Source organism: Sphaerodactylus townsendi, linkage group LG05, assembly GCF_021028975.2.
Source record: "Sphaerodactylus townsendi isolate TG3544 linkage group LG05, MPM_Stown_v2.3, whole genome shotgun sequence".
NCBI lineage: Eukaryota > Metazoa > Chordata > Lepidosauria > Squamata > Sphaerodactylidae > Sphaerodactylus > Sphaerodactylus townsendi.
This window is the reverse complement of record NC_059429.1, coordinates 101,516,227-101,528,548: the sequence shown is the minus strand read 5'-3', so window position 1 is coordinate 101,528,548 and position 12,322 is coordinate 101,516,227. Positions and strand designations below refer to the sequence as shown.

Genomic DNA, 12,322 nt, shown 5'->3' with positions numbered 1-12,322 from the left:
AAGTGATCCATAAAAATTTTAAATTTCTTTTAAATATTGAGAACATTGTGATCTTAGAGGCTGTGGCTAAATTCTCAGGTATGGTTATTTTAACATGTTCTTAATCAGGTTTCTATTTTATTGAAACTGTTATTTTGATTTTTTATGCCAATAAATGTTATGAAATGAAATGATCTTTGCTCTTCTGTGCAGTCCCCTACTCAAGCTACTCAACAAGGATGTGGGCATGAGGATATCACTCAGAACAGCTTGGTCAACTGTTGATTCTTTTCAAGAACTGGAATTCACAAAATAATGTCTGATGAAGGTGTTGGTGGACAACTGTAAGACTGCTCTGCAAATGTCAGAAAGAGGCACCCCCCGGAGTAGAGTTGCTGAAAATGCCTGAGGCCTTGTAGAATATACTCTTAAGTGAAGTGAACAAGAGACTCCAGCCAACTGGTAACAGCCTTTAAGAGTGGAGACAGCCCATTTGAAGAAGAGAATAAAAGTTTTGGATATATACCCTGCTTTTCTCAACTGTAAGGTGCCTCAAAGGGGGTTACAAACTTCTTTCCTTCCTCTTCCCACAACACCTTGTGAGGTAGGTGGGGCTGAGAGAGTTCTGAGATAACTGTGTCTAGACCAAGGTCACTCAGCAGGCTTCAGGTGGTGGAGTGGGGAATCAAACTTGGTTTTCCAGATTGGAGTCCATTTGCTCTTAATCACTACACCATGCTGGCTCACTATGCTTTGCACAAAGCCTGAACCACATAACAATTAAAGAGCTGAAGTTAATACTGAAGATTAACTGGAAATAATGACAAGAAGAAAGGCTAAAAAATGTTCTCTTTATAACAATGAAAGAAGAACTGAGTGAAGGGGGCATTCATCCACTATGTCACATGGAAGTTTGGTTGAGAAACATTGTTGCACATGTGGGGGATAAGTGCCCCATCAGAAAGAATTAATTTTTGTGGTTGGCCAAAACCCACACAGTCTCAATGTGGGATGACACAGAAGACTGAAGACGAACCTTACTTTAATGGCCTTAGGGAATTGAAATCTACCAGAGAAGTGTTTTTGTTTAAGAGACCATAGGATTCTGCCTTGGCGTCAGTTACCCTGATACATCATAACCACCACCACTCTTTACCCCCAGGCTGTAAAGTGAGAGATAAAAGCAATGCAGATATTTGCCTGAAGCATGTTGACAGAAGTTTGAGGTTGAGAACGAGGTCTTATGTTAGTACACATAACTGGAGAAACATTCACCCTTTTCTGAGTTGTACCTAAAGGCTAGAATACAATTGGGGATTGCAATGATAACTGCTTAATTTCACTTTGAAAAAATTATACAGGTTTTAACTGAGGCAGTTTCCGCACATTCAGGCTCGCGGCTTGCATCGGCATGATTGATGCTGATGCAAGCCCTGGGGCCGTTCGCACAAATGGACCCACAGGCTGTGCGGCTGGCAGAGCACGCTGAGCACAGCCGTGCAGCCCCCCGAACAGCTGCTTACCTTTCCCCTGCCTTTCGTCACTCCAAGGAGGGAAGGGGATACGCCCCCTGGCCAGAGCGACGGAGGCAAGGAGGCGTGTCCCCTTCCCTCCTCGGAGCGACGAAAGGCAGGGAAAAGATAGACAGCTGTTTGGGAGCGCCACGGGAATACGCCGGCTGCCACCCACTGCTGTTCATTTGGCAACGGGTGGCAACCAGCGTATTGCAACAAACTCGCCCCCTGAGCGAGTTTCAGAAGCGGCATCTTCGCGCCACTTCAGGGGAGCCAGGACGATTCAGCAGCGCCTCCTGTGCGAACAGTGCCCCAGGGACCATTTTTTTCCCCGTCCCTGGAGCGCTGTTGTTTCCCCGTGCGGAAACCGCCTGAGAGAAGACAGAAGTATCTTAATACATTAAACAAACAAACAATTAAACTTATGAATTATTAGTATGGGGATGCCAGAAAACTTTACATATACTTATCAGTGGTCCCTAAGCATGGCTTAATACGTTTATGCCTCCATGCTGAGCCTCCACCACCCTCCTCTGTTGTTCATACAGCAGCTGGCAGAGTATAGCAACTTAGCTGAACTTAGTGCAGTAAATGTGAAAAGATGTATGCTTTGTTTACAAAGATGTATACTATGTGGTTGCATTTCTTGTTATTCTGTAATCCTAGTCCTATTGCATTGCCCACAGGATTGTTTGATATGCAGTAATCAACCTTGAGCCTCAGCAAGAAATATGAGATATTAAATAAATAAATAATCTGTATTCAGCACCATAGCTAACCAACGATTTAATGTTCCCTCCTCTCCTTGAGTAACGTTGCCTGGTGCTGAAACAGTTTGTCTTCCTTAAGAGTAAATTTAGCTACTCCATAGATTTGTATGGGATTATTGGAGGCAGCTGTGATTAAAAGTCAGCCTCTCCCCTAGTCCCTCCAGCAAAGCTCTTCCCTCTCCTGTTAGATCTGTACAGTTATCTATTTCTGGATCGTGGATAATCCCACGGTAGCTGTAAGGTGGAAACAACACCTTTTGCTCTATAGACATAATCATCAGTATAGAGACAAAAATAATGAAGAATTGTCATTACTTCCTGCAAGTGAACCATGAAAAGTTAACACAGTTAGGAAACTACATCAGAATTTAAAAAAGAAAGATGTTAGCTTCATTAAAGTTAAACATATTCATGGTATTTTTTGCCTACACAAAACGATATAAAATGCAGAGCCATTTTCCAGCACAATTTTAATTTAAATTGGTTTCTCCACCTGCTTCTCCTTTTCTAGACATAACTACTTGGAAGTCTTCCAGTGGGAGGAACTAAACTGTCAGGAAGTATTTGAATCTTGTTTGTACTGGGTAAAGGAGATTTTTTTCAAAAAAAAATCAGCAGATTTAAGTTCAGTGCAACAACTACCATACATCAAAAGTAGTCATGAATGGTTCTCCATCAAAGGGTATTGTGGCGCTGTGCCTCTTCCACCACCTCTCAAAGGGGTGCTTGTGCCGACCCCCCTGCCCCTCCATGAGTGCTGTTCCTCTCGTCCTTGCCCCTGCTCTCCTGGGAGAACCTCGTACTGGAGAGCCTATGAAGCAGGATGAGTCAGTGTCTTCCCACTAGACGGGGGCTGCTGACAAGGCTGGCGAGCAGCCTGAAGCAGACCCAGGTTGGTGACTGGGGAGAGGGCCCTGGGTACCTCCTTGCCCATTCTTCCACACATCCTTTGCCTCTGCCCTTCCCCGAGTTGGTCTCCATCCCCCTAGGCTTCTCCGATCTCCTTGTTTTTTTTCTCTTTCACTGAGGTTCCCTCTCAGTCTCCATTCTCCTGCTTCCAAACTCCTCCCCCTCCATCTAGTCCCTCCCCTTCTTTTCTCTCCCTTCTTCTTCCCTCCCCTCCAATCTCCTATATGGGCAAGGGGCATCTATCAAGATCTCCAAGCCTGCTGACTGGTTGCCTGACTGATCAGCCCATCTCCGTGTTTAAGGGTTGGGTGTGGCCCGAGCTCCTGCCCATAAGCTGGGCCTGCTCTCGTGCAGTGGCGTAGCTAGGGAAAATGGAGCCCGGGACAAAAATCTGAGTTTTGCGCCCCCCCCCAATATGGACAGCGTCCCTCCCCCACCACGACCAAACAACATTTTTTTACACCAGATCATCTCAAAGTCACCATCACATTATAGAACATGCCCCAACACACAAATCTGAACACACCCAGGGCTCCCTAGTTTAAACAACATTGAAAGTGATGCTATTTTTTGAAGGGGGGGAATCCACCCTGAAACAGCATCACTTTTAATGTTGTTTAAACTAGAGAGCACAGATTCTCCTTTTAAATCCACCTTAAAGAGAGACTATGGGCTTTCTAGTTTAAACAACATTGAAAGTGTTGCTGTTTGAGGGTAGATTTCTCACCCATCCACCCCAGCAACAGCATCATTGTTGAAATAATGTTGGTTGTTGTCGGGTTTTCACAGGCTGCGTGGCTGTGGTTCTGAGTAGATCTTGTTCCTAATGTTTCACCTGCATCTGTGGCTGGTATCTTCAGAGGTGTATCACAGAGAGAGAGTCTGTTATACACTGTGTCCAGACTTCCTCTTATAACAGACTTTCTCTCTGTGATACACCTCTGAAGATGCCAGCCACTTGCCAGGATGGTAGAATGAAACGTTAGGAACAAGATCTACCAGACCACAGCCATACAGCCTGTAAAACCCACAAATAAATCCAGTTGGAATCTGGTTATGAAAGCCCTCAACAATACTTTCTCAATGTTTTTTTAATCTAGGGAGCCCAGGATTCTCCTTTTAAATCCATTCCAAAGGGTGGATTTAAAGCTTAGAACCCGGGGAAAATTTGCCCAGGATGCCTGTTCCAAGTTGGAGAGGCAATGTTTAAGCTTTAACAGTATCAAAATTTTTAGGGCTATCTTTAGGAGACTATCCTGATTATACCACCCAGGTTTAGTGGTAAGCTTCTTGGTTCAGGGAGTCCCAAAGTTAAGTGGACTCTTCAAAAGGGTAGCCCCATCTGGACCTCATTAGCTCCCATTGAAACAGTGGGGATGGAGCATTGACACCTTTTGGGGGTCCTGGCACTTTGGACCCCCTGAACCAACTCCCTTCTCACTCAAACCTGGAGTGTGGTATCAGAAGGAGACTATCCTTATGATGAAATACCACCCAGTGGAGAATCCCTAAAGTTATGGACCCTCAAAATGAGAAATAGGCCCTATCTACCTATTAGCTCCCATTGGAAACAAATTTGGAGGATGGGAGTTTCATCTCCCTTTGGGGGGTCCACAACTCTTTGGACCCCTGAAGACCAAACTTCCACCAAAAATCCCATTTGCTATTATCATCAGTGGGAAAAGTCATCCTGAGTTTTGCAGTTCTGAAATTTTGGTGCCGTTATGCCTAAAAACTGCGCCCCCTGCAGTACGTGTGCCAAAGATTAAAAAACAGTAAAGAAATACAGGAAAGCCATGCAAACGAACCTGCAATTGTTTGCCCACCACAGGAAGGTGGCCAAGGCATTCTGTCCCCGGATGTTCCATGGCTTAGCTAAGCCGCTGTGCTCGGTGTCACCTCTCATTCCTGCCCTATTCATGCGAGAGACTGAGCTTCGGTGGGGCTTCGGCTGTTTCTTCATGGTGGCAGGTATGGATGGGACGATACACTTTGGTGGTGACTGTGAGGACGGTCTCCTCTTCTTCTTTACCCTCTTCGCTAGGTTGTCACCATGTGGCGGGGGCTCTAGGTTTGGGGCTATGGGGGGTGAACACTCCTGAAGTGGTCATGGCTGCAGTCCAGGGTGGGTAAGACGCCAGTCCCTGGACAGGCATATTTGTTCAATGAGAAATAAGTCTTTGAATTCACCATACAATTAGAGGTTTTCACATTTAATGCCAAATAAAATTCCAAGATAAATGCTGATTCTCATATGCATGGGGAGAGTTTAGTAATAAGCTTGCCCAGATAATCTTGCCTCAAAAATAGATTTTTAAAGCTATTTCCAAAGTCTTAACATGACTGGTGCTCAGAGACTCTAACTTAGACCCTCTCTAGGCTATGAATTAGAACAAAAAAACCTCAACAACCATCTATACTCTGAAAATATATGATAACAAGCCCATATTTGGGTGTTTACACTTCACCAGCTTTAATTTATTACTGGTCCCATTCTGATTACCATTCCACAAACCGTATGTTATCGGTTGTTGGCCTGATTCCAAGTAAAGTAATAGAGAGATGGTGTTTCATACAGCTCATTTCAATCTATGTGTTCTTTAAAATACTCTGAAGTGCTCTGGCCATTTCAAATAGAGTCATGCTTTCCCCCTTCCTTTTTAAACAGCATGTTCTTTTTTGGCTTCTTTTATAACACTCAATTGCTATGTCACCAGAATTCAGATGAACTGGATTGCTGTGATGCTAAAGCACTATAGCATTAATCTTAGAACATTAAAAAATCTGAAAAAAACCACTAAAAAAGGCAGGTGGGCGGAGGAGTGCTCCTTTTGTAAATGTTACAGACATGTGAGCAGGAAGCCCAGGGGTGCAGGGCTTGGAAGGTGCAAAGGGATAAGAGGACGGGGGGCAGGAGGATAATTAGTGGATCAGTTTGTCTGACCTGACACCAGCCCAGAGGTGTCTTCCCAACTATGCTGCCAGAAGAGGAGAGCTGCTAGTTGATGAGTAGGAGTAGACAGTTGAAGTAGGCAGAGGACCCAACACTGCCCCTGCCATCTGCCTACTCCTGAATCTGAGTGTTAGGCAGATGAAGTTGAGAGCTGCTAAAGTTAGAGGGAGGGAATCTGATTAGCTAATGAGCTGGCCAGAAGACACAACACCTTACAATGGCTCGAGTGAGTTTATTTATGACACTGCTCCTTTCTTTACCCTGTCCCATTCCCAAAGGAGAGCTGCTTTGGCATGGAGGGTTGAAGTAGGTTGAGATGGACCCTGAAGCCATAAGAGAGCTGATGTGGCTGTATTTGGGAGTTCGATTTGGTAGTGAGGGAAAGGGATAGGAGGTAGGATATAGTAGGAGTAGTGTGACAAAGTAGGATGATAGTAGGGTTTTAATAGTATTAGTGGGGTTTTAATATTAATTGGGTGTAAAAAGGAGTGGACAGGAGGCCCAATATTGGGATTTTAGGCCTGGAAATTGAGGAGGCAGTGGCTGAGGTGGGAGTTCAGCACTGGGGTCGGGCACCACACTTTTTCTGATTGGAATCTTGGAGCACCCGGTTGTTCCCTAGGTGAATCCCAAATATTTAACAGGATTTAAGGTCACATTGCAACCTGCAGTGTTATTAATATCTTCCTCTTCATGCTAGGATAAGAATTTCAAAATTATTTTACTATAATTCCTTTTGATTTTATAGCCTGAAAGAGATCCAAATTTTTCAATTTTGTTCTGTTATATATTGCATCAACAGTTGTGGGTTTGAAACTACCAATACCGCATAATCAGCATAGCTTTCATTTTAAACTCTTCTTCATCCATTTTCATTTTTTAAATTCTAGAGTCCTTTTTGATTTCAGTAGTCAGTACTTCCAGAAAAACAGTGAATAAGAGTAAAAATAATGCACATTCTTGATGTGTTTTTCAAGTTGAAATCCATCCGATAAGACTCCATTTATAAAGACCTTTTCATGTTGTTTTGTATAAATGCTTTCTATCCAGTTAATAAATCTTGAGCTGCAATTTAGAATTCTTCAACAAAAGAAGACCAGGATATATTATCAAATGCTTTTTCTGCATCTAAAATATAAACGCTACATTTTTCTTCTTTCCCCCCTGCAAATTCTGTTGCATTAATTACAAGACAGACACTATCATTCATATATATTTTCAGCATAAAGCCTGTCTCATCCTTGTGGATTAATCTTGTTATGCATTTCCTTAATCTTTTTGTCATTATTGACATTATTGAAGTAAAAAAGTTTATAGTCCACGTTTAGCAGTGAGATGGGTCTATAAGACTATGGCAGTGATGGATCATTAACTAATCTGTGTTATAAGAGCTTCTTGCCATAATGATGGCAACACTTTCTCTTTACTTATTTCATTCACGACTTTTTGCAGAAGTAATATCACACTTTCTTCCAAGCATTTCTAAAATATTGCTGAAGTCCATTCAGGCCCAGAACTTTGTCTTTTTTCAGTTCTTTTATGGCTTGTGATATTTCTTGACTTCTAATGGTTTGATTCAATATATCCCTATGATCAGATGTGAACTTTTCAGTATGTATTCCTTTTATACACTTGTCCATTTCATCATCTGTTAAAATATCTTTTCTGTACAAATCTGAAAAAAAGAGAGCAAACTGTTCTTGTAATTCCTTTTCTTCATGCTAATTCATTCTCCCTTCTTCATTCCTGTGATTGTTCTTCTTTCAGTTTTTCTGAAATAGTATGCCAGATATCATCCAGGTTTATTTGCATATTCAAAATGTCTGTTTTAGAAATCTTAGTTTCTTTTGTATTTCTTCAGTTACAAGCATGTTTAATTGGCTCCTTAATTGCTTGATCTCAACTAGAGCTGCTTTATCAAGGCTTTTTTGTGATGTTCCTCCAGCAAGGTGTTGTGGTTAAGAGCAGGTGGCCTCTGACCTGGAAAACTGGGTTTGATTCCCCACTCCTCCACACGAGTGGTGGAGGCTTATCTGGTGAACCAGATGTGTTTCAGAACTCCTACATTCCTACTGGGTGACCTTGGGCTAGTCACAGTTTTTCAGAACTCTCTCAGCCCCACCTACCTCACAAATTGTCTGTTGTAGGGAGAAAAAGGGAAAGGAGCTTGTAAGCCCCCTTGAGTCTCCTAACAGGAGAGAAAGGTGGGGTACAAATCCAAACTCTTCTTCTTTCAACACTCGTAATCTATCCACTAGTGTCCTGGTTTATTCCAATTTTTCTTTCTTCTGTTTTACAGTTGCAACTGCTGGATTCCCTCTCATGGACACATTATAGTTTCCCAAATTGTTGCAATGAGAATATCATCTGTAATATTAGTTTTAAAAAATATTCTAAACCCTTTCTACATTTATTTACTACCTCTTCTTGTATTAAAGAATTATAATTTAACCTTCATCTCCCCCTTCTGTCTCAGCTTTGTTGCCAAGTTACTTCTAGTGGATTGTGATCTGTAAAGGTACGCAAAGTTGTTTACAGAAAATACCAGAATCTAATTCAAACAATGGAAGACAATTTAATTAAATAAAAAACACAATAGACACATTGTGGATAGGTCATAATTTGCTGCACTGACTAATGTTGGCCTTAGGCTGTAAACCAAAGGCCTTGCCCTTCAGCTCATGCACAAGGGCTTATGTCTCTAGTCATGCCCAAGTGAAGTACCTGCAAGCAAAGGAGAAACAAACTCAGCCCAAATCTTATTTTGTTCTTGCTAGAAAATGGCCAGGATCTTTCACCATTTCTTCCCCTGACAGAAAGGCTCTGACTACCCACCCAGAGTCAAGATGTGAGGTCAAAGATCACGTACGTACCTCACCAAGAATAAGTGCCACCAATGATGTTTTAAGACAAGGTCCACAGAATGTGTTTGTCAGTGCCATGCATAAAATAGACAAAGTAATTATAAAAAAGAGAGCTTCTGAACACATACAGAATGACTTAGGGGCTGGGCGTATTTTGCAAAACTTGGCATTGGCCTCGGAACACTGGTTACAATGAATTTCATATTTTATTTCTTTTTAAATAGTTTCAAGTCCTAAATTCAAAGATATGTTGGGAAGCATGTAGGCAAGGTTGATGAGAAATGTTGCTGAATAAAATTTAGAGGATGGAGGACAAATGCCCTATACAGCTCACTGCTCCTTTCTATGATGTAAAGATGCAAGATAAACAATAGAAAACAGGTGAAATCACACAACTGCACTTACCTTGCATAATGTATGCACAATGTAGAACTCTATGTTTTTACTTCAGTGCTTTAATCTCCTTACTCATTTATTTTGTGCAGATTTGAGAATGCCTTTCCCTCATTACCCAATACTCACAACTAGGATTCAATAGCAGCAACTATGAAGCCACATTCTAGACCAAATTGTTTGTATTCCAAACAGGCTTGATTCCTAGCTCTGCCCCATCTTTTTAAGAAACGACTCAATGCATTCATCAGTTTATGCTTCACACATTATATTGTCCCTCATTCCTTTTCCAGACTGTACAACAAATCATGATTCTGATCAATCTTGTCACAATATACGGAACTGGTCTAGTCTAGTCTATGGGAGTTTTACAGAAATTGTACAAGCCCAGGTGTAGAATGTACAATAAAGAACTACAGAAACACTACAGCAGGAAAGAAAACTTGAATCTGAAAATAAATGAATTTTATGTACCTTTCGTATTTGAGACAATAGCTTGGTTTATATAAACCCAAGTAAGCCTCTGCCCTACCATGCCTGCAGGGTCACTAAGGTTTTCATGTTTCTGAAGGCTCAGGAGGGGTTTGGAGAAAGAGTGTTTTTTTGTAGAAGAGAAAAAGTCAGCTACAGAAAAACTTAGTTTTCATTTTACAAAGCGAACGGTTAACGGTTTTGCAGAAGCATCAGATTATTTTTACATCAAGAATGCATCCCTCCCTCCCTCCATCCCTCTCCCTCCCCCACTCTCTCAATGGTAAGAATGACAAAAGATTCACCTGTTTCTGTTCTTCTCCTAAACTGTCCCACATCGATGCAACGATTTTTGATACATCCCCAAAGGTTGCATTGGGGTTCTGCCCTTTGATGGCTGCTTGTGTATCTCTGAAAAATAGGGCATAAGCAGACACTGGCTTCTGGGGTTCATTTGGGTCCTTCTTTTTCTTCTTCTTTTGGTTTTTAGGCTTTTTGCCCAGATCCGTCAATGGTCTCTTCTCCCCAGTTACCTGTTGAATATCAAGAAGGATGCATTAGTGACTTCACTTCACATCATTTGTACTTTGGATCAAAGCTCCTGCTGAATTTTGTAGAGGGAGCAAAAGAAATCAGTCAGCCAACAGAATTAGGACTGCCCCTTTCAAAAATAGCTTGTCATATTGTTCCTCTTCCTTGACTGATATGCTTAAGAACTTCAGATTTTACAACTAAAATACTGACTCATAATTACAAATGTTCTTTCCACAGTCATGATTTTTGATAAACACTCACAAAACAGGGACTTTATACACACATTTGAGAACGCACTACAGGATTTATGTGCACAGCACTCTTACTGCTACCACACAGCTATTTTCACAAACACAGGTGCATTTTAAAATTCTCATTATTCAGTTACTGAATAATCTGCTGAGCTACAAGCTGTGTGAAGTAACTCCACTGGAAAACACTGTGTGGGAGGTTGTGTAAGGTTACTGATACGTTTATTTAAAAAATATATGTCCCACCTTTCTGCTTTGACAAATGCTCAAGGCAGTGTACAAAGAACATTTAAAAAGAGCACTCAAACCACAATAATTTGGCATGATTTGGCATGAGTTTTCCACCAATGGATTCTAGCTGGTCCCCCAAACCCTTCGTTGCTGCACTAAACAAGGATCTTTGTCCAGGCTCTCAAAAGTTCCCAGAGCCATTTGGAAAAATATTGACTCCAACAGTACTCTGAGGTTGGATCATCTTAATGCAGTGGTTCTCAACCTGGGGGTTGCGACCTGTTTGGGGGTCGAATGACCCTTTCACAGGGGTTGCTTAAGACCATCGGAAAATGGTCTTTTTATATTTTATATATACCAATTTTATGGTTGGAGGTCACCCCAACATGAGGAACTGTATTAAAGGGTCGCAGCATTAGGAAGGTTGAGAACCACTGTCTTAATGGGTCCTTGCAGAGAGACCTAGGTGTTGTAACCTTCTCTTTATGACCACTCTCAAGTATTGAACCCAACAAAACCTAAGACAGCCCTGTGGTTGTCATGAAGTCCTTAGCAGAACCTGTTGAGTTTTATTTGTGATGGCTGATTCACATATGCAAATCATCATCAAGTGATAAAGGGGCATGTGATTGGCCAATGTGTAAAACAGAGTGCTGGACTAGGTGGACCATTGGTCTGATCTACCATGGCTGCTCTTAGGAAATTGATCTCTGTTTACTGCTGGTGGCTTACACTGGATCCAACCTATTAGATATTTCTAGAGAAACTTTCTTCTGTAGAAGCGAGGCAGGATAAAAAGCTAAACTAACAAAATAAATCACAAGGGAAACGGAGGAGGAGAAAACATAGGGATGTGGCTTTTTTGCTATCATCCATATGTGTTCTATAATGCCTAGTTTTGACATCATAAGCTAGATGTTACAATGCAAACAGCTGGGAAAAATCTTCTTACTAAAAAGAGCCAGTGTGGTGTAGTGGTTAAGAGCAGGTGTTCTCTAATCTGGAAAACCGGGTTTGATTCCCCACTCCTCCACAAGAGTCTTATCTCATGAACCAGATTTGTTTCTCACACCTATATTCCTGCTGGGTGACCTTGGACTAGTTCACAGTTTTTTGGAACTCTCTCAGTCCCACCTACCTCACAGGGGGTCTGTTGTGGGGAGAGGAAGGGAGGGAGTTTGTAAGCCCCTTTGAGTTTCCTTACAGGAGGAAAAAGGGGGGGGTATACATCCAAACTCCTCTTCTAAATCCAAACTCTGAATTCCAATCTTTATCTCTGCTTAGTTCCTCTGGACACTTAATATTTTGAGGACTTTGCCAGTGATTGACAGAGAAGGCCTTGTCTTTCCCACCCCCTACTTGACAGACAAGGCTTTGTCTCTCCCACCCCCAACTTTGTTAAGTGCTTTGTGTGGCACTTAGTAATGAAATAAATTCTGATAATTGATATTGT

The 12,322-nt window shown here is 41.8% G+C and overlaps 1 protein-coding gene across 8 annotated transcripts in view; it reads right to left on the bottom strand.

The window, feature by feature from the left end:
- The window catches only part of TOX2 (TOX high mobility group box family member 2), a 289,944-nt gene that overhangs the window by 43,721 nt on the left and 233,901 nt on the right, over positions 1 to 12,322 (bottom strand). For all 8 annotated transcript variants that reach the window (XM_048496202.1, XM_048496198.1, XM_048496200.1 and 5 more), the window contains one exon: positions 10,159 to 10,386. In XM_048496202.1, the coding sequence (XP_048352159.1) occupies positions 10,159 to 10,386 (228 nt within the window). The remainder of the gene's footprint in view (positions 1 to 10,158; positions 10,387 to 12,322) is intronic.